This window comes from Aythya ferina (genome assembly GCF_964211825.1).
Source record: "Aythya ferina genome assembly, chromosome: 15".
In the NCBI taxonomy this organism is placed as follows: domain Eukaryota; kingdom Metazoa; phylum Chordata; class Aves; order Anseriformes; family Anatidae; genus Aythya; species Aythya ferina.
The window spans coordinates 12,563,355-12,587,542 of NC_140314.1; the positions used below are offsets into that span (position 1 = coordinate 12,563,355).

The 24,188-nt window shown below is 57.6% G+C and overlaps 1 protein-coding gene across 7 annotated transcripts in view; it reads right to left on the bottom strand.

The window, feature by feature from the left end:
- Window positions 1–24,188, bottom strand: part of LOC311445098 (ankyrin repeat and fibronectin type-III domain-containing protein 1-like) — a 184,318-nt gene that overhangs the window by 29,920 nt on the left and 130,210 nt on the right. For 4 of the 7 annotated variants that reach the window (XM_084536816.1, XM_084536817.1, XM_084536818.1 and 1 more), the window contains one exon: window positions 295–423. The exons of 1 other annotated variant lie outside the window; for it this stretch is intronic. In XM_084536816.1, the coding sequence (XP_084392942.1) occupies window positions 295–423 (129 nt within the window). Of the gene's footprint in view, window positions 1–294; window positions 424–4,486; window positions 4,661–24,188 lie in introns of those variants that run through there. 2 more of the 7 variants (XM_084536819.1, XM_084536820.1) reach the window with 2 other exon arrangements.

Below are 24,188 nucleotides of genomic sequence, written 5' to 3' on the forward strand. Positions count from 1 at the left end.
GGGTGTCACCCCCAGGCTGTCCCCCAGGCTGCAGGGACCGGGCACAGCGGGCTCACGGCCGCTTCCCTGCAAGCCCCGAGGGATGCTCTGCTGGGGGGCTCCTTTCACCCCATAGCAGAGGAGCCCGTTTGGGGCTGCCTGCTGCTCCCAGCACCGGGGTGAGGGGGATTTATGGCTCAGTGCCCCGGGGGAGCTTTTGTAGCAGCTTGGATGGGTGTTGTTGGGAACAGGGGAGAGGAGGGGGACTGGAGAGGCGGGGGCTGCGTGCCCCCAGCCCTGTCCTGCAGCTCTTACCATTCAATGCTCAGAGACCTGGGCCGGAAGGCAGACAGCTCGGCCGAGGCATACTCAGCTTTCCTTCTCTTCTCCTGCTTCTGCTTAACTGACAAGCGGTGGGCAAACCTAGAGAGGCTGCTTTCCGACCTGGGGAAGGGGAGAGGAAAGGCGTTAATGTCACTGCAGCACCCCGGGGCACGGGGCCACCCGATGCTGGGGGCTGCGAGGGGCACGGGGGGGCTCTGGGAGGGCCAGCAGCACCGGGACGGGGCAGCACGAGCCTGGGGGAAGCCAGCTGGAGCCAGCAGAAGCTGCAGGAACACGGGCTGCTTCTGCTTCTTGCAGCACGAGGACGGCAGAGCGTCGGGCGAGGGAAGCGAAGCGGGGAGGACGGGCAGGCTGCTGCCAGCCCCAGCCCTGCCACACGTGCCCGCAGCCCCTGGGGGCTCCGGCACCATCCCTGCTGGCTGCACAGCCCCTGCCGAGCCCCCTGGCATGGCCAGGGCGAGGAAAAAACCTCTCCTCCTCCTCCTCTGCAGCAGGGAGAGGCCATCGGGACATCGCCCACCGCCACCTGGCACCGCCGACCACTGTGCACCATCAGAGCCGGTGCTTCTGCTCCCCGGAGTCCCGACCGGCTTCAGCCGAACAAAATACCTCTTAAAACGCAATAAAATGAAAAGAAGGTATTTCTCAGAAACGAGAGCTCCCCGCCTTTCCTCACAGTAATTAAATAAGCCATGAGCAGCTAACAGTTTTTGTGCTTTTTTTTTTTTTTTTTTTTTTTTCTCCCGATACATTTTAAACACGGACATCTTCAATTCATTAACTCTGGTTATTGATTTATTTTTCAGCTTATGAATTGCTGTTGCGCAGGACGGGGTGGAGACAGCTTTCTGGAGAAGGCACTTGTCTCCACCATCACCACCGGGAAGGAGCTGCTCAGGCCTTCCAGGGCCATTCCTCACATTCTTGAGAAGAAATGCTACTTTGATGGCAAGGTTTGCCTTTAAAGAAACTCCACGAGAAACCCAAACCCCGGCTTTCCCCCTCGGAGCACTGGAGGAAAGGGCGTTGGGCGAGGAGCAGCTCAGGCACCCCGGGGAAGCCCCCGGAGCAGAGCCTGCCACACGCACCCCATCCCTGCAGCCTTGCCTCTCCCTTCAGCCCGTGCCAAAGTGCAGCTGAGAGGAGCAACGTGCTGGGCTGGAGAGGCTCAGGGCACCCTCTGCTCCTCTCCAGATGGTCTGTGGGCTTTGGGACCTGCCTGGGGCACACGTTCCTGTTGGCTCTGCTCGCCCCATCCCCACCACTCCATGCCCAGCCCTCCCTCCCGATCTAGGTGCCCACAGCTCATCCCCATGCCAGGATATGGGGTCAGGAGCAGCTCAGGAAATCCCAAACCAATGGATGTCAGCAGCCACCAGCCACATGGAGCAAGCTCCTCATCCTCCCTCCTCCCTCCAGCCTGATGGTGTGGGTGAGGAGGGCGTGCGTGGGCATGGGGAGACCCAGGGAGGTGCTCAGAGGGCTCCAAGCAGCTGGACCCCAAAGCTACGGCAGAGCCTTTGTTTCCTTTCCCAGTGAGAAAGCCCCGAGCACGTTACGGTCTCATCTGGCTATTTATACGGTGCTGCTTTACATAAACTGCGCTGCAGGAGAGGGAATGAATCATACCTGCTCTACCCGGGCTGCACGAGCACCAGCACAGCCGCAGCCGGCCCCGCTGCAGCCAGCCCCGTCCTCGGGGCCACGCGTGGCTCTGCGCCGAGCTCCGCTTTGGGGACACCCCCGGGGATGTTCCCAGGTCCGTGCATCGTGCCTGGGCTCCGGGGCTGATGCCTGCAGCAGGGTGAGCCCCTAGCACCACGGGGATGCTGTGGTCACTACGCTTTCACCCCCCAGGTGCTCTCCAAACTCTCTAGATGCCTCTTTCCCCTGATCGGCGTTAGAGCCCTTAGGGTAAGGACAGGGAAACTGAGGCACGGAGCAGCCGTTTGAGCAAGGAAGGTTTGCCTGTGGCTGCCAGCATCCGTCCCCGTGCACGCTTCACCGGCCAGCAGGATTTTTGTGCCTCCTCCCACGGCACCCGCACGCCCTGCCCGTCACAGCAGCACCCGCCGGGCTCCCAGGGGTCCCAGACGCCGCCCGGGAGCCGAGGGGATGAGCAGCAAAAGCCATGGATTGAAACATCAACCGCAGCGATGGGGAGAACCGTCTCCTGACAACCAGAGAAGGTTGTTCAGCTACTGTGCTGTATCATAAATCACACCTCTCTGACTTGCCATCTGTCAGCCAGATTACACATGTTCAGAGTCCCATGTCAGCGTTTAAGTCAGAACACAGCATCTTTTTCCCAGAAATAATTACCGGCCCTGGAGACTCCTGCAGCAATGCCCGTGGAGTGCCACGACTCGTCCCTTCCCTCGCGGCAGCAGCTCGGCGGAGCAGAACCGGCAGCGACGGCGCTGGGGACACGGGGACACTGCTGCCTGCAGGGTGGGGGAATGGGAAGACCGCAGGCGACTTCTGCCCCATAAAACCACAGCGCTGTGCCCACGAGGGGCCAGCAGGACCTGCACAGCCCCCCGGCACCAGTCTCAGCCAGGGCCAGGCCCAGATGCTGGGGCTGAAGGCAGAGGAGCCCCGCAGCGCCTGGCTGCGCTCCCCGGGAGCTCCAGCAGCACGAGCCTGGGGGGCTCAGCACGGTGCTCCGACCCCACAAAGGGACAGGCTCTGGCTCGGCGCTTGTGCCGTTGATGCCCAGCCTTCCACAAAGGCTTTTTTTGGGGTCTGACCCCCGCACAGCTGCCTGGCAAAGCCCCAGCTTGCTGCAGCAGTGCGAGCAGAGCAGGCGGAGCGGGCTGGCAGCCTCACCGAGGTGTCACAAGACGCAGCGTCCCCGCGCAGAAACCTGCGCAGCTGCCCTTTCGGATGAGGACAAGAGTCTGAAGTGCTGCCCTCCGCCCCCTCGCTGGCCGGGCAGGCAGATGAGCAGTGACATTTCACAAAGCTGAATTAGGACAGAAAAACCCAGGGCTCGCTTCGTCCTTCTGGCTTCCCCAGCAGTGCCTAGGTGTGGATCTGACCAGGGGCGTGCAGTGCCTCGGCACTGCCTCCCCCCGCGCCACACCACAGCGGGGAAGTGATGACAAGCAGGAAATAAATCACAGACCCGGGCAGCCCCGTGCCCTTCGGCTCCAGCATCCCACCTGCCCCACGCCTGCCCTGCAGCTGTCCCTGTCCCCGACAGCACCCAGCCATGGAGGTGAGGTGACAGCAGTGGCACCTGCACCCGCCGGGAGCAGCCGTCAGCAGTGGCCCCAGCAGCACTCCGGTCCCACCAGCACGGCCAGCCCAGCCCGAGCCCCCTGCCAGCAGCACGGCACGAGGGCTCGAGGCAGCCACGCACCAGCCAGGGAGACATCTTAGCCCAGACAAGAATAACTCCCACTTGTTGCACTCGCTAGCCTGCGACTCGGGAGCTAGCATGTGCTCGTACGCCACTGCAAATTAATCCAGCTCCTGCAAGGCAGCTGACATCCTCCTGAACGGGCACGGGCAAGCCAAAGTCCCAGGACGAGGCATGCGGTGGCTGTCAGCAGCCCGGGCACTTCGCAGCACACAAACAAGCAGCGTTTTCAGCTGTTCCTCCCCTTGGGAACAGCGACTGCAAAACCAGCTTTTGAGACGGGTTCGTGCCTGCAGGCACCCCCTGGCCCGAGCGCTGTGGGTGTCGAGGCTGGGAAGGGGCATCCCCGGGGTGGGAGCTGGCGCAGCTCCTGCGCTCCTGGCAGCTGGGCACTTTGGCTCCTGGAAGTGTTTTATTCGCACAGGTGCAGCCAGAATAAAAGAGGGAAAAAATAACTAAAGCCGGAAAGGTGCCTCCTGAGCAGGCAAAAGCTTTCGGGGAGAGAGCGGCTTCGGAGAGGGGACGTGCACACAGACACACGGCCGCACACATGCAGCCACCCCCCAACACGAACACCGCACGGCAGCCCCCGCTCCCTGCCCACTGCCACGCACCTGCCTGCACGCCCTGGGCACGGCTCTGGCCACGAGCATGTCCCCAGAGCAGCAGCTGGGGACAGGACCCCCGTGAGCCGGGCACTGCTGCGGTGTGCCGTGCCGTGCCGTGCCGTGCCGTGCCGTGCCGTGCCGAGCCATGCCAGGACAGATGCCCAGGAGCCCCGCGCTGATGCTCACTCACCTGCACAGCCTCTGCTGCCTTCCCTCCGGGCTCCGCAGGTCACCCCCCTCTGGAGCAGCAGCTCAGCCAAGAGCAGCTCTTCGGCAGCGTCCCTGTCCCCTCGACGCACAGAGCCGCACGCACGCTCCCATCCCGGCCGGGAGCACAGCCCCGCCACGCCGCCCTGCTCCCACCCGCGCTGCCCGAGCTCCTCAGCCACCACCTCTGCCTCCCTCACCCATCACCTCAGGTTTCTCGCTTGGTCTGTGCTTGGCTCTTTTCTTTTTTTTTTTTTTTTCTTTTCTTTTCTTTTTTTTTTTTTTTTTTTTCCTCCCAATCTTGTTTCTATAGAAACCAGATTAGCAGAGGGGGAAATAAAACAGCCCCATGTGACTCAGATTCCGACACTGAAGAATCTCCCGGTCGCGCTCGCCGGTGCTTTACATAACAAGGAGCCTGCGCGGGCTCCAGAGGGGACCTGGTGCGGCACCGGGGGACCAATGTGTGGCAGATGGCAGCAATGCCACCACCTCAGCCCCGGGGCCACCGGGACCCCACTGGTGGCTTTGGGCTCCCTTCATCACACCCAACACAGCAATGTGCCACCAAGCCTGCTCATGTCCCCTGAGGACACGGAGCCTCCACCACAGCCCCTCTTTGTGGTCCATTTGTCTCAGGTGTGGAAGGGGAGAACACAGAGAGCCACCGAACGCTGCCCTGGCTCTCACCAAAACTTCTGGGGTACCCAAGTGAGGCTTGAGGCAGGGCACCCCAAGAGCCCTGATGCTGAGGCACTGCCCTGCCCCTGCCCCTGTGGCTCGGGATGTTGGTTTTGGTCAAGGAACTCCAGTCGTGGTGGCCTGGCCAGTGAAAGCACGGGGTGGAAGCGCTGGGGACGCCGTGCCTCTCGGTGTGCTCCTTCACCTCGGGGACAGATCTCACTGCAAGGGTCGGCGGTTCCTGTCCAGGTGACACACTCAGCACTTCTGCTGCTGATCCCCAGCCCGTTGGCTCCGCACCCGTGCAGGGCGAGGAACTCAGCAGCAGCTTCTCCTGGTGCCCAGGTTCCCCTCGGTACTTCAGTGCCCCACTTCTCGCGCTGACTCAGCCGTGATTCCCGGCTGAGAGCTGTTGACACCAGAGCCCCGGGGCCTGCCCTTGGGCTATCACAGCAGGAACCTCTCCCCCTGGAGAGCGGCACATCGCTCCCACAGGCGCTCGTTTGCCAGCGATGAGCTCAGGACAGATGAGGCAGCGTGACGGAGCAGCTGCTGGCAGCCACGGCTTGAGCAAGAGACGGGTTCAGGAGTGCCCACCCGGCCAAACCTCTCCATGCCATGGGCTTGTCAGAGCTACAGAGGGCTCTGAGCTGAGCAGGGGATGCTGAGGGGGTGTGGGGGGGTCCTAGGCCTGGAGGGGGTCACGGCGGGGATGCCACAGTGGGGAGAGAGGTGCAGAGGCAGCAGCTGGTACAGGAAGAAGCTGCAGGTCTCGACAAGAGGGAGCAAAGCGAGATCTGAGCCAGCCCAAGGATGCAGTGCTCAGGACAATCGGCTGTGCTGGGGGCCCCCGAAGCACTCCTTGACCAGCTGCCAGGTGAAGACCCGGGGCAGAGCACGCCTGGGGCCGGCTGCTGACATTGAGCACACGTTGGGAGCATCAACAGGGCTAAAACATCGTGAGTCCACACGCACGATGGGTGGAGGCAGGCAGACTGAGGCCAGGCTGCTTCCCCAGGAAGGGCAAAGCCACACAAGATCCCCTGCGCAAGATCCCCTGTCTGAGGTATGCTACCGGGGCCCCAAAAACTTCCGCCAGCAGAACGGCTTTGATACACACGGCTAATTATAGCTGGCATTATCAGGATGCATCACAATTAGCAAGGCAGTGGATATTTTCTATTTCTGATCCGTCACGCCAGGCGGGTAGGTAGCCCCGAGGATGAAAGGAGAAGGGAAGCAGGGGGAAGAAGGACGGAGATGCCGTACGTGTGTGTTTAAATCAGCAGCGCAGCTGTTTCTGAGCCCTGTGGAAAACCAGGTTGTCGATGGAGGGTATTTATAAAGCAGGCCAGGAAAGCAACTCGACACATCCTTCCAGCGCAGCCCCCTAAGCATCCCTGGCAGCCCCGCTGCCCACTCGCTGCCACCCGGCTCTCGGCACCTTCTGGGTGCAACCCGAGGTCCCCCCGGCCCCACGGTGAGGCCTCGGGATGGTTTCTCGGGCTGGCTCTGCCGTGCCATTTAGAGGCTGGATTAAAGCAGCAGCCAGGAAGAAATCCAGCCTCCCACCCCGCTTGCCTCTCCTTGGCCTCTGCAACATCCAGCACCAGGCCATTTGCTTCGGGACCGCGGAGCAAATGAAAGAAATAATAATTCCTGGAACTGGGTGACGTTTTTAAAACTTTTTCTTGTTTTCTTTGAAAAAGGGAGTTTTGTTAAACTTACAGCTTTTGCTGCATAGAATTTGATGCAAATCCAAGCAGAAGGAACCGCCTGATGAGTCCTAAATTAAAATGTTCCTTTGTTTTGGCTTTCAAACATCGCATTTTAATACCAATCCACACTCAGAACGGAAGGTAAATTTGCATGTCATTCCCCTAAAAATTCCTTGCCAAAGCGATGATTTCGTTCATTTGCATTTCCCTGACAATGCCAGCTCTCCCCTCTGACCAGCAGCTGTCCGCTCGCAGGGACGGCGATGCTGGGCACGCACACCCGCGGCACCCGGCTGCACCGTGCCCGGGGCAGAGCCACCCGCGTGCCACCAGGCCAGCACCGTGCTCTGGGGTGACTTTATCAACGCTTCCCCTGCTCCTCTTCCTGCTCGTGGGGAAAGCTTGGGCACACACTCATTCGTGGCACATATTCAGACTGTCATGGCTCGTACAGAGAGCCTCAAAACCCAACCTGTTTTTGTGTAGGGGATTTCTTCAGCCAGTCGTGGTGCTCAGTGTGAAATAAAATGGGCAGAAACTGTTTTTCTCATGGAAAATCCTTGCCATTTTGCTTATTTTAAAGGACTCTGCCATGGAAGTGCTGGGGCATGCTCCTCCCCGAGCAGCAGGACAGAGCTTGGGCTTTGGTCACTGCCAAGGGATGGACAGAGGAACATGCAGGCTTCCCTTCTTGCCAGGGGCCAGGAGGGTGCCACACACAGCTCTGGCAGCTAGTTGTCATGTTAAGGCTTTTATCTTAATTAATAAGATACCAACGGCCTGGGAAAATCAAGAAGGAAGAGAAGAGAAAAATCCAACAACTCCCTTCTCTCGCACGCAATCTGCACAGGCACATGATGAGGTTCCTGGGGGAGCTCAGCCCTCCCGAGGCGTTTCCTCCCCACAAAACCTTGGTGGCATCTTGGGGCACCCTCGAGATAAAACATTTCCCGAGCCAGCTGGAGCACATCCCCCTGCTCGGCGAGTGTAGAAGAGGAGAAGCCCTGGCAGGGCACGAGCGGTGCTGCTGGCCCTTTGGGCTGGCACCCAGGGCGCTGCTGTGCCACAGCCCAGCTCCTCCAGCTCCTGTGCTGCTCTGCCGAGCCACGCACAGCCCCGGCATCCCCACCCTGCCCGGCAGACCTCAGCCTGCTCCCCTCTGCGGGGGACAGACTGCCCCGGGGGGACCTGCTATTGTTTAGTCTGAAGGCGGCACTCACGCTGGAGCCAAGCCTTGTTTTAAATGGCCCTGCATCCAATGCTCGGCGCAGGAATGGAAAAGCTTGTTATTCTGGGCTCCCCGTCCACCAGGGTTTTCCAAGTGCAGGAGAGGAGTGATGTGGTTAACGCGAGCTGGCCGCAGGGCCTCCACGGTTTTCCTTTTTGGATGGCCATCAACCTCGGGTGGACCACACCGCCTGAAGCCCTCGGCCACCGGCCGGCGGGTGGGCAGGTGCCAGGAGCTGCACGGGCACGTGGGCACGCTCGTGCAGGGTGCCGTGGGGAGGGCCAAGCAGCATGGTGGAGCCGGGGGGCTGCTCTCTGCACCTCGTCTCCTGCAGAAGGTGAGCAGTCACCAGCGCCACCAGTTGGGCTCCCAGTCCCAGGATGGGCAGTGGGAGGGTGCTGAGCCAGGGGCTCACATGTGGGACTCGTGCACAGCCTGGTTCGTGGGCAGATCTGCGCCAGGGCTGTGGACGATGCGGTGAGCCCCGGACCCGCCAGGTCACAGTTACAAGCACATCTCCACGCTAAAGCAAAATTTCCCTCTCCGATTTGCATCGAAGCACGCTGTTCTCTGCTCACACTGCTCCCTGAATCCTCAGGTCTTCCCAGTCCAGCGAGACCCCCTCACCACCGAGACTGAGGCACTCGCCCGGTGCTCTGCCCAGCACTGAGCTCGTGGCCAGGAGGAGAGCTTAATGGCCCCAAAACCACCAGGGATGGGGCAACAGGCAACGCGTCCCTGCAGGCAAACTGTAGCTCATCCAAGCTTCTTCCCGGTGCAAAGGTCCTCTCCAAAAAGCATGGTGAGGATTTACAAAGGAGAATGGACCAAGAAGGGGAGAGGAGAAAAAAGCACAAGAGAAGAGCCCTTGGCGTGCCGCCGGTGGCAGCCTCCAGCCCCCGTCTCCTCCCCACGGCAGGGAAGCGCCACAGAGGTTTGAGGGACTTGAAGGGCTTTGCAATGCAATAAAAACATTCCTGCCGGCAAAGCATGAAACCCCAAAAGTTTATGGGAAACCACTGTCTTCGGATGTCTGCATATCTTCAGGCATCCTGGGAGCTGTAGTTCAAAGAAACCAAGAAAAAAGCAAGCAGCCGATAATGATGGTTTCTGGACGGAGGCTGTGTGACTATTGGCTCCCACATGAAAGCCCGCATTTCTGGGATGCTGAGCACGTTTCTGCAGCCAAGCGAGAGGAGAGCTCGTTGGCGGCTGGGGCACGAGGGACCCAGGAGGGAGGGAGGGCAAGAGGCACCCGCAGCCAGGGGGCCGAGGAGGAGTGAGCGCCACGCTTTGGAGCAGGCACGGGGGGAGCCAAAAGCCGGCCACCCAAGGGAGCGACGTGCCGCAGGGCTGGGAGACCTGCTGGGGTCTGTGGGAAACGTGCTCCCCAAGCGGGACGGGGCCCTCCTCCAGGCCAGGCTGCAGCACCACAGCTTCCTCTGAGCTCTGGCACCCCACGGCCTCACCTGTGAGCTCATGCTGAGGTGCCTCGGTTTCTCCTTTAGCTCCCAGGTCTTGGTGTGTGACCACCACCGGCACTGCATGACCCCGCTGCATCTTCACGACCACGTGGGCCTGGACACGAGGCAGAAAATTGCCATCTCCAGAGCAGAGCCTCGGTGAGGGAGCAGGAGAGAGCGAGGCTGCTGTCACAGCCCGTTTCCGAAGGGAAAAGCAGCCATATGGACGCAGAGCCTCCTTCAATAGCTCCGAGGAACGCGCGCGCGCTGCCAGGGTTTGATACAGGTTGGCTCAGCGCTCCCCAGACACGTAACGCACCTTCTGCAGCCCGAAACGCAGCCATCTCGCCGAGCCTCTCTTTGAATTAACGCTGCTCTAAAGATCAGGTTAAAAACGCTGACGTCCGTCCATTACACCAGGAGCCGTTCCCAAAGCTACTGTCTCTTTTTCAAAATGAGCCAAAGCAGCAAAGGGTTATTAACCGAGGGGAAAACGAGGACAGGGAGGGAACGTGCTGTTCTTTGATGGGAACTGCGCTAATGAGCATTACAAAAATACAGATCAGAAAACCTCAATGACAACTTCAACCCTAGAAACGCTGCGGTGAGACCTGCAGCAAAACAAGGGGGAGAACAGAAGGAAAAACCAGCCGTGGCCCAAGCGCCGTACAGCAGAGGGGACCTCACGCGAAACCCCTGGGTCCCAGCAGCAGGTTGTCGGAGTGAGCTGTCTGAGATCTTTTACAGGACCGGGTCCAGCAAAGCACCTACTCGTGTGCTTATCTTGCAGGGTAAGGGTGGCCTGGGAAGCGCAATGCTTCATGAAAAGGCACTTTTTTGGACTGGGGCCATGGCGATGGAGCTGAGTGCTCCAAACCCTAACCTGAGCAGGACCTCCCAGTGCTGCCTCTCCCCTAGACAAACAGCGAGCCCATGCTGAATGTCAACCTATATTTCAGGTGTTTAAAAATAAGCAAACTCGCCCCTCTCTACAAAATAACAAAAATCCTGGAAAAAACAGAGCACAAGCTGTGCCTTCACACCTCCCCCACCGAGCGCAAACCCAGGACAAGCGAAAGGAGGCTAAGTCCAACGAGAGGCAGGTTTTCTAACCAAAATGTTAGCACAGCCCTGACGCTCGTGGTGACAGGTACCGGCGCTGCGGGGAGCCCCCGGGCTCCCAGCGCTGCGCGGGCTCCGCGGGAGACAGGGGCTGGACCCCGGCGGGACGGATGCGCTAAATTAGGAACGAAAACATTCCCCCCTTGGCAGAAGGGGAGGCTCAAAGTGAGCCCTTGTCCAGCACAGCCAGCGGGTGAAGCAAGACGACGACGACAGCTCTGCCAGAGTCCAAAACATACTCGAGACTTGTTTTGAATGACTCTACGCGCAGCTTTAAAACGCTTAAAAATTTCCATCTGACCTGGCTGCAGAGCTGGGGGGGGGGGGGGGAGGAGAAGCTGCGTTTTGTGTCATACTCGGTTTTGTTTCCACGCAGCCGATGCGCTGACCCCGACGTGAATTTTTTTCACCAGGCAGTGAAAAGAGAGACCTGTCGGGGAGGGCAGTGCTGAGAGGAGCAATGGGATGTCTGTGCTGTGGGTGCGGGCAGCATCGGGTGCTTGGCAGCCCCCGAGGAGCAGGGTGGCTCCGGGGGCTCGCACTGTGCCAAGCCGTGGGGGTGACGAGCCCGGCGGGCAGGGCAGCGGCAGCAGCCGGTGCCCAACGCTCCTGCCGGCGGCTCGGCACCGCAAACAACCCTGCAGGAGGGAAAGGGAGAGGAAGAATCCCTTGAGGGATCCGCAAGGCACCAACGGAGCTAAAAATAAGCCCTGACAACAAGTCGGTGTAGAAACAGAAAACCAGGATCCCTAATAATAGAGGGCTGTCAGCCGGAGGAGGGAGACGCGCGGCACCCCGTGCACCGGTGCTGCCAGGCCGCGGTGCAGGGCTGCGGGGTGTCAGGGCTGAGGGACAGCAGGGCAGTGCTGGGGGGGACAGCAGGGACCTCGGGCCTCACCTGCGGCACGGACAGAGCCCGCTGCCCCGTCTGGAAGAAGCAGCAAACATATCTCCGAGGTCCTGGTGGCTACCTGCAGGCAGCGCCCCGCTCTCGGGCAGGGAGGTGTGTCTGCGGGGTTCCTCGCTGCTTTTCATCTCTGTGTTTTCCAGTTCCCTCTCAGGGCAGGCCGGCCGGCTCCTAGGAACCGGGATGCTCATGCCAAACTCCTCGATCCCTCCTCCGCTCCTTTCCAAGCTCCAAAGTCAAAGCCAAATCTGTCCTTCCCAGTGCCGGTCACCATCTTCCCCACATCCCTCGGATGAGATCAGGCCGGTGCCGGGACTCATCCCTGCAGCTGTCCGTGTTCCCTTCAGCTATCCTCCCCTTTCCAGGCCCCTCCAAGGATGCGTGCCCTGATCCAGGCTTTCCATCCCCCTGAACATGTGCCATCGCAGACAGAAACATCGGAGCTCAGGCCACGGTGAGCTCACAGCTATACGGCAACAGAAACATTCTTGGAAAGTTCATAAAGGGCTGCGGGTGGCAACTCGCTCACACCGTGAAACCCAAATGGGAATTTCAGGGCTTCACGGGACCAGAAATCCCTGCCCTGGATGCGAGCGCAGTCGATGAGGAGCACGCAAGGGCCTGGGCTTCACCCACCAGGCGCACACAGAAATCCAAGCACCCGCCCTGGTGCTTGCTGCTGCCCTGCGCAGCCCCGGGGAGGTGGGGGGACCCTGTTCTTCCCCATCCTGCTGTGCTGTGGGGGAACATCTGCGGCCACGGTGGTCCCCTGCATGCCTAGGGTTGGTGACAAAGCGCAGGGCTGGAGGGACGCAGGGCAAGGACAGGCCACCGGGGAGAGGGGCACCGGAGCCGGCGGGGAGGTAACTCGATGACTTTGGCCACCAAGTGCCCCCCCCGCACACCGCCCCCGGCGTCAGGCTCGGGTGACTAATGCTCCAGGAAGGGGACGCTGGTCTCCTGCAACGCTACCCGCTGCTAATCCCGCGGGTTTATCTGTCACTTCCGCGCGCCGGGAGCCAGCAGCACCCAGCCCGGCGCTGCGGAGCCGCACAGCGCCCGGCCCTGCTGCTCCTGCTCCCTGCTGCTCCTGCTCCCTGCTCCTCCCGGCTCTTGTGGTCCGGCCAGGGACCCCGTGTCCCCCATCCTCCGTATTCCTGGCACCTCTCCTGCGTCCCTGGAGCAGCCACGGGGACGTGCTCGCCGCCACGGGCACCAGCACCGGGAACCTGCAGCCGGTGCCGGCCGATGCTGTGCAAGTGCCGGGGCGTGTGGCTCGGCGCTAACCCAGCTCTCCTGCTCAGGAATGTCCAAATAAATACCGAAATGCATAAAAAGGACATAAATAAGGTTGCCTGAGATGGCTGTTTGTCTCCCGCCTGGCCAGGACCCCCTCGGCCTTGTTACTGTTTGGCTTGGCAGATGACAGCCGGGTAATTTGTTTCCATTGCAATGAAGTTCTAATTAACTGGAATAAACTTTTTACACTAAGTGTGTTTGTTTAACAAACTGGCTCTTTCAGAGCCTCACCGAGACCTGATTGATGCATGTGAGGGGAGTGGAAACACGCTGGGTGCTCGGGCATTAAAGATGCAGTGTCTGAGCAGGCCGGGCTGAAAGGGCTCTCTCTGTGTTTGGGAAATCAAAAATGACACCCCCGATGTCTGGGCCGGGGTGCGGGTTTCAGCGTGGCCTTTGTGTATTTAGGGCTTCGCGTTCACTTGCAGAGCCCAACAGGTCTCTGAGCAGCGAGGCACGCGGGGACGCAGCAGTCTCTGGTGCCCCGATGGCTCCGTCCACCCCCGGCTGCCTGTCGTGGCCACGCCACCGCCAGAAAAACCCCCCTGTGCCGTGCTGCTGGGGGTGTTGAGGGTGAAACCCCCTGGAGGGACCCCACAGGATCCTCGCTGGTGAAGCCAGCAATTGATAGCAGTGAGAACAAGGCAGTCGGGAAGCAGGCGGAGGGGATCTGGGCTCCCGGTGGCGCTGGGTGAGGAGAGGCTGGCAGGGAGCAGGGACCTCCTCATCCCCACAGAGACCCGGTGGGCTTGGGACTGGCAAATCTGCAGGACAAGGCTCCAGCACAGCCGGGCTCCTGCGGGTGGCAGGGTGCCGTGCACAGGCAGGGGGACTCACTGGAAACATCTGGGAAAGGGCAAAACACCCGGAACGGCAGCACATGAGCTGCACCCTCAGGACGGCAGCTTCTCAGAGCTGAAAACAGAGCAAGGACCCTCGGGACGAGCACTGATCAGCCCACCCACTGGTGGCCTGGCACCCTGGGACACAACGTGCTGTTAGAAGAGGGACAAGAGAGGAACACAGCGGGGAAGCAACAACAACCCCACTGCCAGGGCGCAGAGCCCCATCCCGGCCACCGCACCGTGCGGTACGGCCTGCGCCTGGATGCGCCCCGAGCTGTGCTTCAGCTGTCTAACGAGACAGCAGCATGAATAATAAGCGCTTCTGGAAAACAAAGCATCTCTGACACGAGGGGAGAAGGAGCACAGCTGAGCTGTCCCTCGCTGGATGCGTTTTCTTTCCTATCTCCCACCACAAAGAAAAGCCTGTAACAGCCCCTGCTTGAGACCTGTCACCTCCGGAGGTTTTCTTGAGGCATTCAAGCTTTTGGAAGGCTCGACTTTTCTATTTTTAAATGTAAAATTGCACATTGCGCTGGTTGCGGGTGGGGTAGGGTTCATTTTGCTGCCTCCTTTACCTCGTTCTTCTCGATGCACTGCAGGCGTTTCCATTTGCCCAGGGCATGGAGCCATTTCCTCATGGCTTTGGTGGTGGGCGCAGATGTAACCGTGTGGGTTGGGAGCAGCCAGGTAGGGACAACGGGACCTGAACACAGCCCCACTGAACACAGAGGGATCCCCAACAGTCAACCTGCCTGTGCTGGCCACAGCTCGATTCAGCCAGGTCTTTAATTAGGTTCTAATAGAACTATCCAGTGTTTCTTCAGCAATTGCTGTAGGCTCCCCCTACCCTCAGCTGCATTTTATGGATGTGTCAGAAGCCACAAAGTGGCAGGACAGGTGGCAGAGATTTGTCCAAGCCACCCCTCCAGGCTCCCTCTGCAGTCAGGGGCAAGGCTGGGCACTTCCCAAGTGGGATTTGTTTCCCCAGGAGCTGGATGGCGATGCTGGAAGTGGCGCCTTTTACATGGTGCCCCAAGCCAGAAGAGACACCCAAGCACCCATGCCCTCTTGGCTTCCCACTCTGCCCCCCGTGGGACTCAGCGTGCTGGTCTGCCTCCTGGCTTCGTTAATGACAGGAACCTGTGGGAAAACTCCAAGCCTCAGATCTCACCTTTGCGCACGCTGCTGTTAGGAAGCAGCAAAGACAACAAATTTCCCTCCTTTAATGTCCTTAGACGTACTGTTCCCTGAGCAAATTAGTGCCATCTACATGTCTCCCCACAGTCTGCTCAGCGCAGCCCAGGTAAATCAGCATACTGCCTGATTATCCCCCGGCTTCCCCGAGCAAACCACACCACCAGAAGCACCACACTTGACAGAAACCTGAAACCTGGCTGCTTTCAAGGCTAACGCTGTCATTTCCACCGCCGTGGGCAACTCTTGCCTTTGGTTCTCTTGGAGCTCCAGGGCCGCAGCGCTCCGCACCCCGTCGCTACTGGAGCGAGGAAGGAGGTCACCGAGCTGGAGGCAACACGAAGGCTTGGAGAGCCTTGGATGGGCTTGGAAGGTGGTGTCCCAGGAGATTCTGCCTGCCAGGCTCAGGAGCACGAAAATGCTCTCCTGCAGAACAGCATCTCTGGCAGGCGAGCCCAAGAACACCTCCCGTGCTGTCACACTCCAAGGAGCCGCTCAGACACAAGCCAGGCTGGTTGTGCAAAGGCTTAGGTGAGGACAAGCTTTTGAAGGGCGTGCTGCCTGATCTGATTTCTCATCACTCTGTGGCCCAGCTGTCTATCTGGCACCGCAGGTGAAAGCATGGGGAGAAAATACCAGGAGTGTGCGTTTGAATAAAAAGCCAGAACAATCTGGTTGTTCCTTTTCTTCCTCCCTTCCCTACCAGAAAAGCATCAGAAATGGTGCTGGTGCTTTGCTGACAGGCAAGGCAGCAAGTTGCCGTGCCACCAGCACATGCTCTTGACATGACGTGGGGCAGTGAGGGTGAGTAAGGAGCACGAGGAACTGGAAATTTTCACTCACGGACAGAAATTTCACGCTCTCGACACCGCTGAAACCTGCTAAATGAGGTCAGGAGGCAGAAGCCTCTGCACAGGAGGGGTGAGCAGGGTAGGGGAGGACACTGCATATTTATGATGTGTGCTGGTTTTTCTCTACAATTACAGATCTTTTACTGGTACATGAAGATATATAGATGTACCTTTGCACCAAGGATCAAGACAAGACACCGTGCTGCATACCTGAGCCGACACAGGGCGGCACGAGTTCAGCCTTAAATGCTTTTTCTCAGCGGACAGCAAGAAGCAGTGGGTTTGCAAGTCACATGCGAGGAGACTCAGAGAGCCAGCAGCAAAACACCATGTGCATTTCTAAACACTCTAGAGGATAACTTCTCAATCTGAAAGGCACAGCAGTCAACAGAAGGTCAAGCAGTCGCTGGCTGCCCGGAGACACAGCCGAGGCTGGCAGCTCTCTGCGTGGACCAACAAGAGGATGGTGGCAGCAGAGCTGTGCACGCTCCCTGCTGCAAAACAGCTGTTTTCACAAGGCAGGAGATGGGAGAAACTGATGGTAAAGAAAAGCTTTGAAAAAACAGAATGAAAAAAATAAGAATTCCGTAAGTGGGGTTTATTGAACGTCTGTAAAGCCCCGTTTTGCAGTTAGGAAAATGAGCAAGTGGCTTAAAAACCCTGTTTGCTAAATGAAGGCTCAGAGTGGGAATGGAATACACAACAAAGAGTGGACAATCTCTACGAAAGATTACAACGTGTAGAAAGCTGATAAGGAAAACTAAAGATAGAAGGGAATAGAAGAAAATGCATGGCTGGGACAGGCTCCGCACATCTGCTATTTGGAGCCCAACAAATTTTCTCAACTGGCCCATTTTTAGGCAGAGGCAGTAGCCTCTGATAATGATACAGAAAAAGCAAACACGGCCAATAAATACTTATTCTGTATTTGGGGAAAAAGGCAAGAATAAGGCACTTCAGAGGAGAGCAGAAGCTTTCCTAACCCATCGGTAACCTCGGAGACATCTCCGAAGCCCAGCACCACCAGCAGTCAGCGCAGGCAGCCTGCGTGGGGATGCTCCAGCAGCCCAGGAGAGCTTTTGGGCACTCGGCTGGCTCTGAGCAGGGCTCAGGCTGCCGCAGCCAGATGGCAAATGGCTCCGCTGCAGCAATACGCGGAGCCAGCAGTAGGGGTGACCTAGTTAACTACTACATGGTCAGATGTAAGACCCAGAAGCCAGGGCTCATCTGGAATTAAATTAAGAAATAATTAAAGGATGCAGGTTATAATTAAAGTCAGTCAGCAGGTCTTTGTGGGAAAGAGATCTTGTCAAATGAACCTGATTTCATTCTTTAGTGAATCCAGGCTGAGTTGAAAAAGGCGCTGCGTACATTACGTCTGTGCAGTCAGAGCTCTAAGTGCTTCACCACACTCAGACTTTAAACGATAGTACTATACAGTATCCATAAAGCACATTAAACAGATTAAGAGCCGGCTGACAGGTCTCAAACAGAAGTCGTCAACGGGGAATCGTTAGCGAGGTGTTTTCAGCGAGGCTCCACGGGGAGCGCGCTAGTCGATAATTTCACCAATGATCAAGAAGAAAATACAAAATCCTGGCTCGGAAAATTAGCAGGTGACAGCAAGATTAATGTAACAGTAAATATTGATGAGGAGAGAGCGAAATGAGGGTTGCTTGGTAATGTCGAGCCCATTCAAACCCCGTGTACGAGGGAGCTGCCCAGCGCCACCGCACACCTACGAGGACGAATTCTCGGCCGCGGTTGTGAGCAGGGGCTGTGTCCCAGATGGGGGGGAGACTCCAGGAAGGCTCAAGGGTCACCACGGGTGAACAGCTCAGCACAAGGCCCTAATGTGATGCTGTGATGAAAAGAGCTGATGCGGTTCTTGGGGGAGAGGAGAGTTATATATATATATATATAACGCTGCTGGGACCGATAGCGAAACACTCGTGCAATTAAGATGCCCGTGTTTAAAATGGGACACTGAAAACCAGAGAGGCTGAAGGGATGAGTCACAAAATTGATCCGAAGGCTGGAAAAACGTCCTGCTTCGAAAGACTTGAGCTACATTCAGTTTATCGACAGAAATTCTGCCCCCCTCCCCCCCAACCAGGGTGCATTTCAGAGGAGGAACCAGCAGGTGCCAACCACCCCGAGCCGGCAGACACAGAGCCAACAAGCTCCAACGAGTTTCAGGTCAGGACCAGGTACCTCTCTGAGAAGCCTGGAGGGTTGGATGCCACAGGGAGGCCAACCACAGTCGTTTCAGCTCACAGAGGAGCATGTGGGCAGCACCTGCAGCCCAAACCCTGTGAATCTGATGGTCCCTTCCCCACCAAACCCATGCCGGTGAAGCGCAGGGGGGCCCTGGAGCTCTGAGCCAGGTGACCCCAGAGGGAGCAGCTCTGGGGGGTCCCCATGAGGACATGGGAAGGCAGCGAGCAGCAGGCAGGGTGCTGGCTCCTGGAGGACGAGGTTGGGAGCCAGAATCCCCAGGGCTGTGAGGAGTCCCCCGTGCAGGGCTCCTGCCAGCACCCGGAGGATCAGCAGCGCACCGAGCGGCGCGGGGCAGACCGCGGCCACTTCTCCCCCCCAGCTGCGCAGGCTGCTGCGGGTGGGTGGGAGCCCTCCCATGCCAAGAGCATCTCTGCGTTGACTCACTGCCGCAAACACTTTGCTCTCCTGCTCGGAGAACACAGGCTTGGTTATTTTGTTAAAGAATGCCCGTCTTCCTACGCCTGATTCCCTTTCCGTGATTAATGCCGAGCGTAGCTAATGTGGAAGGGCTGCAGCTGGTGCATAGGTGGCTCCTGTGCTGCTCTCGTGCTCCCCACCCAGAAAGAGGCAGCACAGCCCCAGCTTCGATCTTTTCAGTGCCCCCACCACCAGACCAGGGACCCCCAGCACCCAGCCATCCCACAGCTCCTCGGCCCCTCTGCATCCCCCTCCCCAGCATCTCTCCAAGCTGGACGCGCTGCCCTTCTCCTGGCTGACCCAGAAAATCCTTTTCTTTGCCCTCAGGGAATGTCTCCTCCACGTTTCCCCCGAGGGAAGAGGGGGGCACAGTGTGAGGACCGGCCCCAAGCCCCCTGAAGCCAACTTGGCAGCACCAGGAGAGCGCTCAGCTCACGGGACTGCACAGGACGGGACAGAGGAAGCACAACGGCAAGACACCAGTGCTGGAGATGGGCATCGGGGCCAAGCAGGTTTTTAATTGGACTGGAGGTGAAATTACAAAAAAAAAGAAAAAAAAAAAAAAAAGATTAAAAAAATACAGCTTTGGTTTAAAGAAAGGGGCTGGGGGGATAAGGAGAAAAAAGCCCTTCAAGTTTCTATGACAACCAGCACAGCAAGAGCCTGCACTGTAATCTCACTTAACACATTAAAAGCTGCACAGAAACAACTAAACCCTAAACTTAGTTCTGCTGGAGCTGGGCACCGTGGGCTCCTCCAGCCCCAGCCGTTCCTCCTTCTGTCCAGCAGGGCTGAGGCCGAGCAGCTCCTCGTCCCCGCTCCCTCGGGCTCGGATATGGTTGGGCTCCATGTGGGCACGGGGAGAGAAGGGGGTCCCTGCCCTCGGGTCTGGGTGCGGAGCACCCCACCATGATCCTCCCGCCCCATCAGCTGGAGGGGCCTGGGGCAAGCAGTGCCATACACCAAGCACCCAAAAAGAAAATGGTTAAGAATTGCATTTCTTCTTAGTTTACCAAAAATGTGTTCTTCGGTAGGACCTACCCAGCGTGTAACCTGGTGCTATTGGAGAGGTGCTCAGCACCTGTGCAGCACCGGCCCCCAAGGGCAGGAGGCAGCAGGAGGTCTCCAGATGACCCTGTGGGATCAGAGTGCTACTGGCCAGGACCAGGCCACCTTATTTTACAAGGGCTGGGGAGGCTTCCCAAGGTCCAGGAGGAAAGCAGCAGAGCTGGCCGGAGGCTGCAGCACCGATTTCTCCTGCACTCCGCAGACATCCAAAGCTGGGAGCCATCTCCTGCCGCTCGCACCCATCCTGCCAACCCTCCTCTCCTCGACAGCTCCACTCCAGATCCATTCTCCATCCCCCTGGCCAGCACTGGGCACTGCTCCCCCTCTCCCCAGTGCTCCCCTTGCACCAGCTGCACCACCTCTCACGCCCCGATTTCCCTGTGCTTCCTTCTCCCAGTGCTTGGCACTTTGCAGGTGAGTCCGAGTTACTCGACGAGGATCCCAGCCACTGCAAAAGAAGTCAGACCGTGCATGCATGTCCATGCCATTGTCATTACCACTGTAATAATAATGCCTGAGTCAAGGAGGCAATCAAATGAACACCCCACTTAGGGACACATCTAGATGATTATGACGGCCTTTGATGCTTCCAAGATGTAAATACCGATTGCTAGATCCTTAAAGATGCCAGGGTTTTACAAGATAATGATTCAACGATGAAACACTCACTTTCATGTAAGCGCTGGCACGGAAGAGCCTTGGTGTAAAAGATGAAATGTTCTACCTTAAGAGCAGGGCGATAATGAATTAGCTGCAGAGACGTCTTGGCAGAATGAATACTGCAAGGCAAAACAAACACAAGATGCTGCTTTACGTAAGGCGGTTTCAGAGGTTGGTTGTGTTTACACCTCTGAGGCTGAAGCATGGGAGGTGGGCGGCAGTCTTTCATCCGAAATGGAGACAGAGCCATAAGGTGCGCCTATAAAAGGGCCGTGGGATGCTGCTGGCGCGAGATGTGGGCTTTGAGACATCGGGGCTCTCCTGCACGACCACGTCCTCCCTGGGGACTGAGCGAGCAGATCAACCGAGAGCCTTTTGTGTCGCTGCAGCAGCCTTGACACCTCCAAGTGCCTGGCAGTGAGCTGCTCCGCAGCGAGGCCGCCCTGACAGCTGAGCACCGCTCCCAGCCGAGGAGACAGCCTGGGCAGGCAGCTCCGGCAGCGAGTCGGTGACACTTTAATTAAAACCAGGTATTTGCTAGGGGGCTTTATGACTGCTGTTACAACGAAAATTTCCTTCTCCGTTTGAAGAAAGTGAGAAACTGTCAGTCCGCGCCTGACATTGAAGAGCCAATATATGCCACCGGGAATCAGCCGTCCTCAGCCCCTGCCAGGGCTGCTGAGTGAGGCCAGCCCTTCCCGCAGCCATCGGGCAGACGTGCCTGTCCCAGCAGAGCCCTGTCCTCTGTCCTGCCTCTCAGCACGGCAGCCCCTGGATCCAGCCCCTGGGGTGCTCCTTCCCCAGCTGATGCCTGCCAGAGCCCAGCTGGAGCGGGGCTGCGGGCGGGTTGCGTGGGGAGCTACGTCCCCAAGCTGCATCGGATGAGATCGATTAGGTTGGGATGTATCAGACACACAGCTCAGCACGAGGAAGGTGCTGTGCCTGTTCTCATGGGATGCAGCAGGAGGCTGGAAGAGCCCTTGCAGGCGATGAATCCTGCACGGCTGGCGCGGTGCTGGACTCATGGTAGCCCCCAGTATGTCAAGCTCCTCTCTTGGGAATTTCAGCTACAGCAGCTCTTTGTGTGCCTGTCCTTCCTAAGGTGCTTTCTAGTTCATTCAGTTCTCAGGTGACATGAGTCTTTAAGATTAAGCCTTCTTGATCCAAGCAGCATTCTTGCATGTAATGTGGAAGAGGGAACGTTGCCTCCCGGACACACAAAAAAACAGGATCTGCAGCTCCTGACATGGGCCAGGAGCTGGAATGACCCTAAACACCCTTGTGAAACCCTCAGAAGTCCAAAAATCTCCCCAGAGTGGGCAGCAACATCATTGCAGCTCTATCTGGGACCCCTGCCTCCCCACTGCACTGTGCTGGGTGCTTGCCCCATCGCTTTGGGGACATCCCAGCAGGAAATCTGTGCCCGGGACAAGCAGTGGCAAAACCCATTGCTCAGAAGACTTCTGGGACCCTTTTCTTTTTCCTTCCCTTTTCTTTTTCTCTAACCTAGACCTGCTGTGAAAGCCCAAAGGCACCAAGCAGCGAGCAGGGGGATGCTCAGCAGTGAGGCACCGTCTCTGAGCACAGAAAAGGAAAAGCAGAGGAAAAACTGCCAGGTTTGCTCCAGTAGAGGTGCCCCTCCAGCCACCTGCTTCCAAGCTTCTCTCCGATCACCAGCCTGGCCATGTGGACGTGTTGATATAACCCCCAGCTCAGCTCAGCTTTGGGAGCCAGCCACAGGCTGCAGCCTGCGCTCCCATCCCGCATCCCGAAGGGCTCGAGGAGCACGGCTGCTGGGACACTGCAAGGGTGCTGTGTGTTTATGTTTCAATACAATTACTAAGTAGATTTCTGTATATATATATATATATATATATAAATGCTAGATGAGATATGTGTGTACATAAACCATGTATGCCAATATGCACAAATATTTAAGTGATAAGCATTCGCCCTTCTAGTGTAAAACCCCTGTAGTGTGAGGTTAATTATTCTTTAGTTTCAAGGCAAATAATTGTCAATAAAAACATACGGGCACAGAAGGTGTATGAATCAAAGAACCACAGAATGGCTCAGGTTGGAAGGGACTTTAAAGATCACCCAGCTCCAACCCCCTGCCAGGGGTTGCCACCCACTAGATCAGGTTGGCCAAAGCCCCATCCAGCCTGGTCTCGAACACCTCCAGGGATGGGGCACCCACGGCTGCTCTGGGCAGCCTGTTCAGTGCCTCACTGCCCTCCGAGTGAAGAATTCCTTCCTCACGCCCAATCTCAACCTTCCCTCTTTTAGTCACACGTAACTTTACAAAACACGAGTGATATCCCAGCAAGTTAGGTAATGTAACATCCCTCAGCAGCTCGGCCAGACCTGCCTGCATCTGGGCTGCCTGTGAAGTGCCACCAGCTGCTGGGGACCCGGCGCTGAGCCCTGCCATGCAGGAGGGCTGCGGTGTCAAAAGCGCCTCTGCCTGGGGCAGTGGCGGTGCTAAAAGCATCCGGAGGATCAGAGCGGAGCAAGCTGGGGGCAGCAGAACCACGAGGCACCACGGACCTCTGCTGCAGAGCAGCCACCAAGGAAGATAAATAGGGTGAGAATTAAGCCAAGCCGGATTGCTGTGATGAGACAAACCACACGGCCAAATTCACGGTGGCACAGGGAGCCAGAGAGCACCGACGAGCTCCTGGATCTGCAGCAGCTTCTGTCTGTGCCTGTACCCACTGCCCTGACCTGGCCCCGCTGCACACGCAGGGAGGTGGAAGGCCTTGTTCTCCATTGTAAGGTAGAGAAATGCCCCCCATTCCTCTGAGGAGATGAACTACAAAAGCAGCACTATGGTTTTTGCTATCATCTACCACCACAACCCCCCTGCGGGAAAACTGACGAGTTTTCCTGCTCTTTTTTATGTTTTCTCCAAATCTCTGACAAAATCTCACAAAAGCTCCAGCTGGAAGAGGGACGCTAGAGATGCTTCAGTCTTTTCTAAGCATGCTCGTCAAAAACACGCACTCTACATGAGCACACAACAGCGCTGCGATAAGAAATCTCAGACGACTCTTAGTAGGGGTCACGGGCACACATTTATAAATCCCCTGCCAAACGTGTGTTGATTTTGTCATCGCATCTACGATGACTCCACAGCCTCCTGGGATACCCCTCTGATCTCCCACAAAGCTCCGTGGGATTAAACAGCCTGGGAAATGGTTCTGGCTGTGTTTTCAGAAGTCTTTTGCTGCCAGTGGTCTTGGGAAGCTGGTGGTCAGTGCCTTGGGGCAAGCGGACAGAGCAGCTCTGAAATGAGACTTTTTAGCAGGGACCCAGGAGACTAGTGTTGAGCTTGCAAAAACTTCCAGTGCTTAAAGAGAGAGGAGCCAACAGATAACCAGGAACACAAAGGAACTGGCACTCCCCATGCCAGGCAGCAAGCCAGCAGCTCCTGAAAGGGTTTGGGGACACACTCTGGCATCCCAGGACACTCCAGATGCATCTGCTCTAAGTGTAAACGGGATCAGGAGGGGAGGGAGGATGCAGCCACAGTGCTTGCTGTGGGCTCAGCAGCGCTGGGAGCACCTCTGTAGGAACGTTTGGGAAGCAACAAGGAAAAAAAAAAAACAAGAGCAGAAGCCCAGTGAATTTTGGAGGAGAGAAGATGTCCTCAAACCAATTCCCTTTTAACTCTCCAAACCACACCCTCCACTGACGATCCTGCATGTCAGAGCACTATCCCACAACTTCAGAAACATCTGTGGCATTTTTTTTCAGAACAAAACAGGCGATAACATAAGGATGCTTTACTTCTCCCAGACAGAACAGGAGCAGTACAGGGTCCGACACGCGAACGTGCTCAGCAGCACAATGCGCAGCTGTTTCGTGGTCAGGGCCAGAATTGAAATTCTCACCATGGGTTTTCGTAGAGTTCGCCTCCATCCAACCCATCGTGCTATCAGACACATCC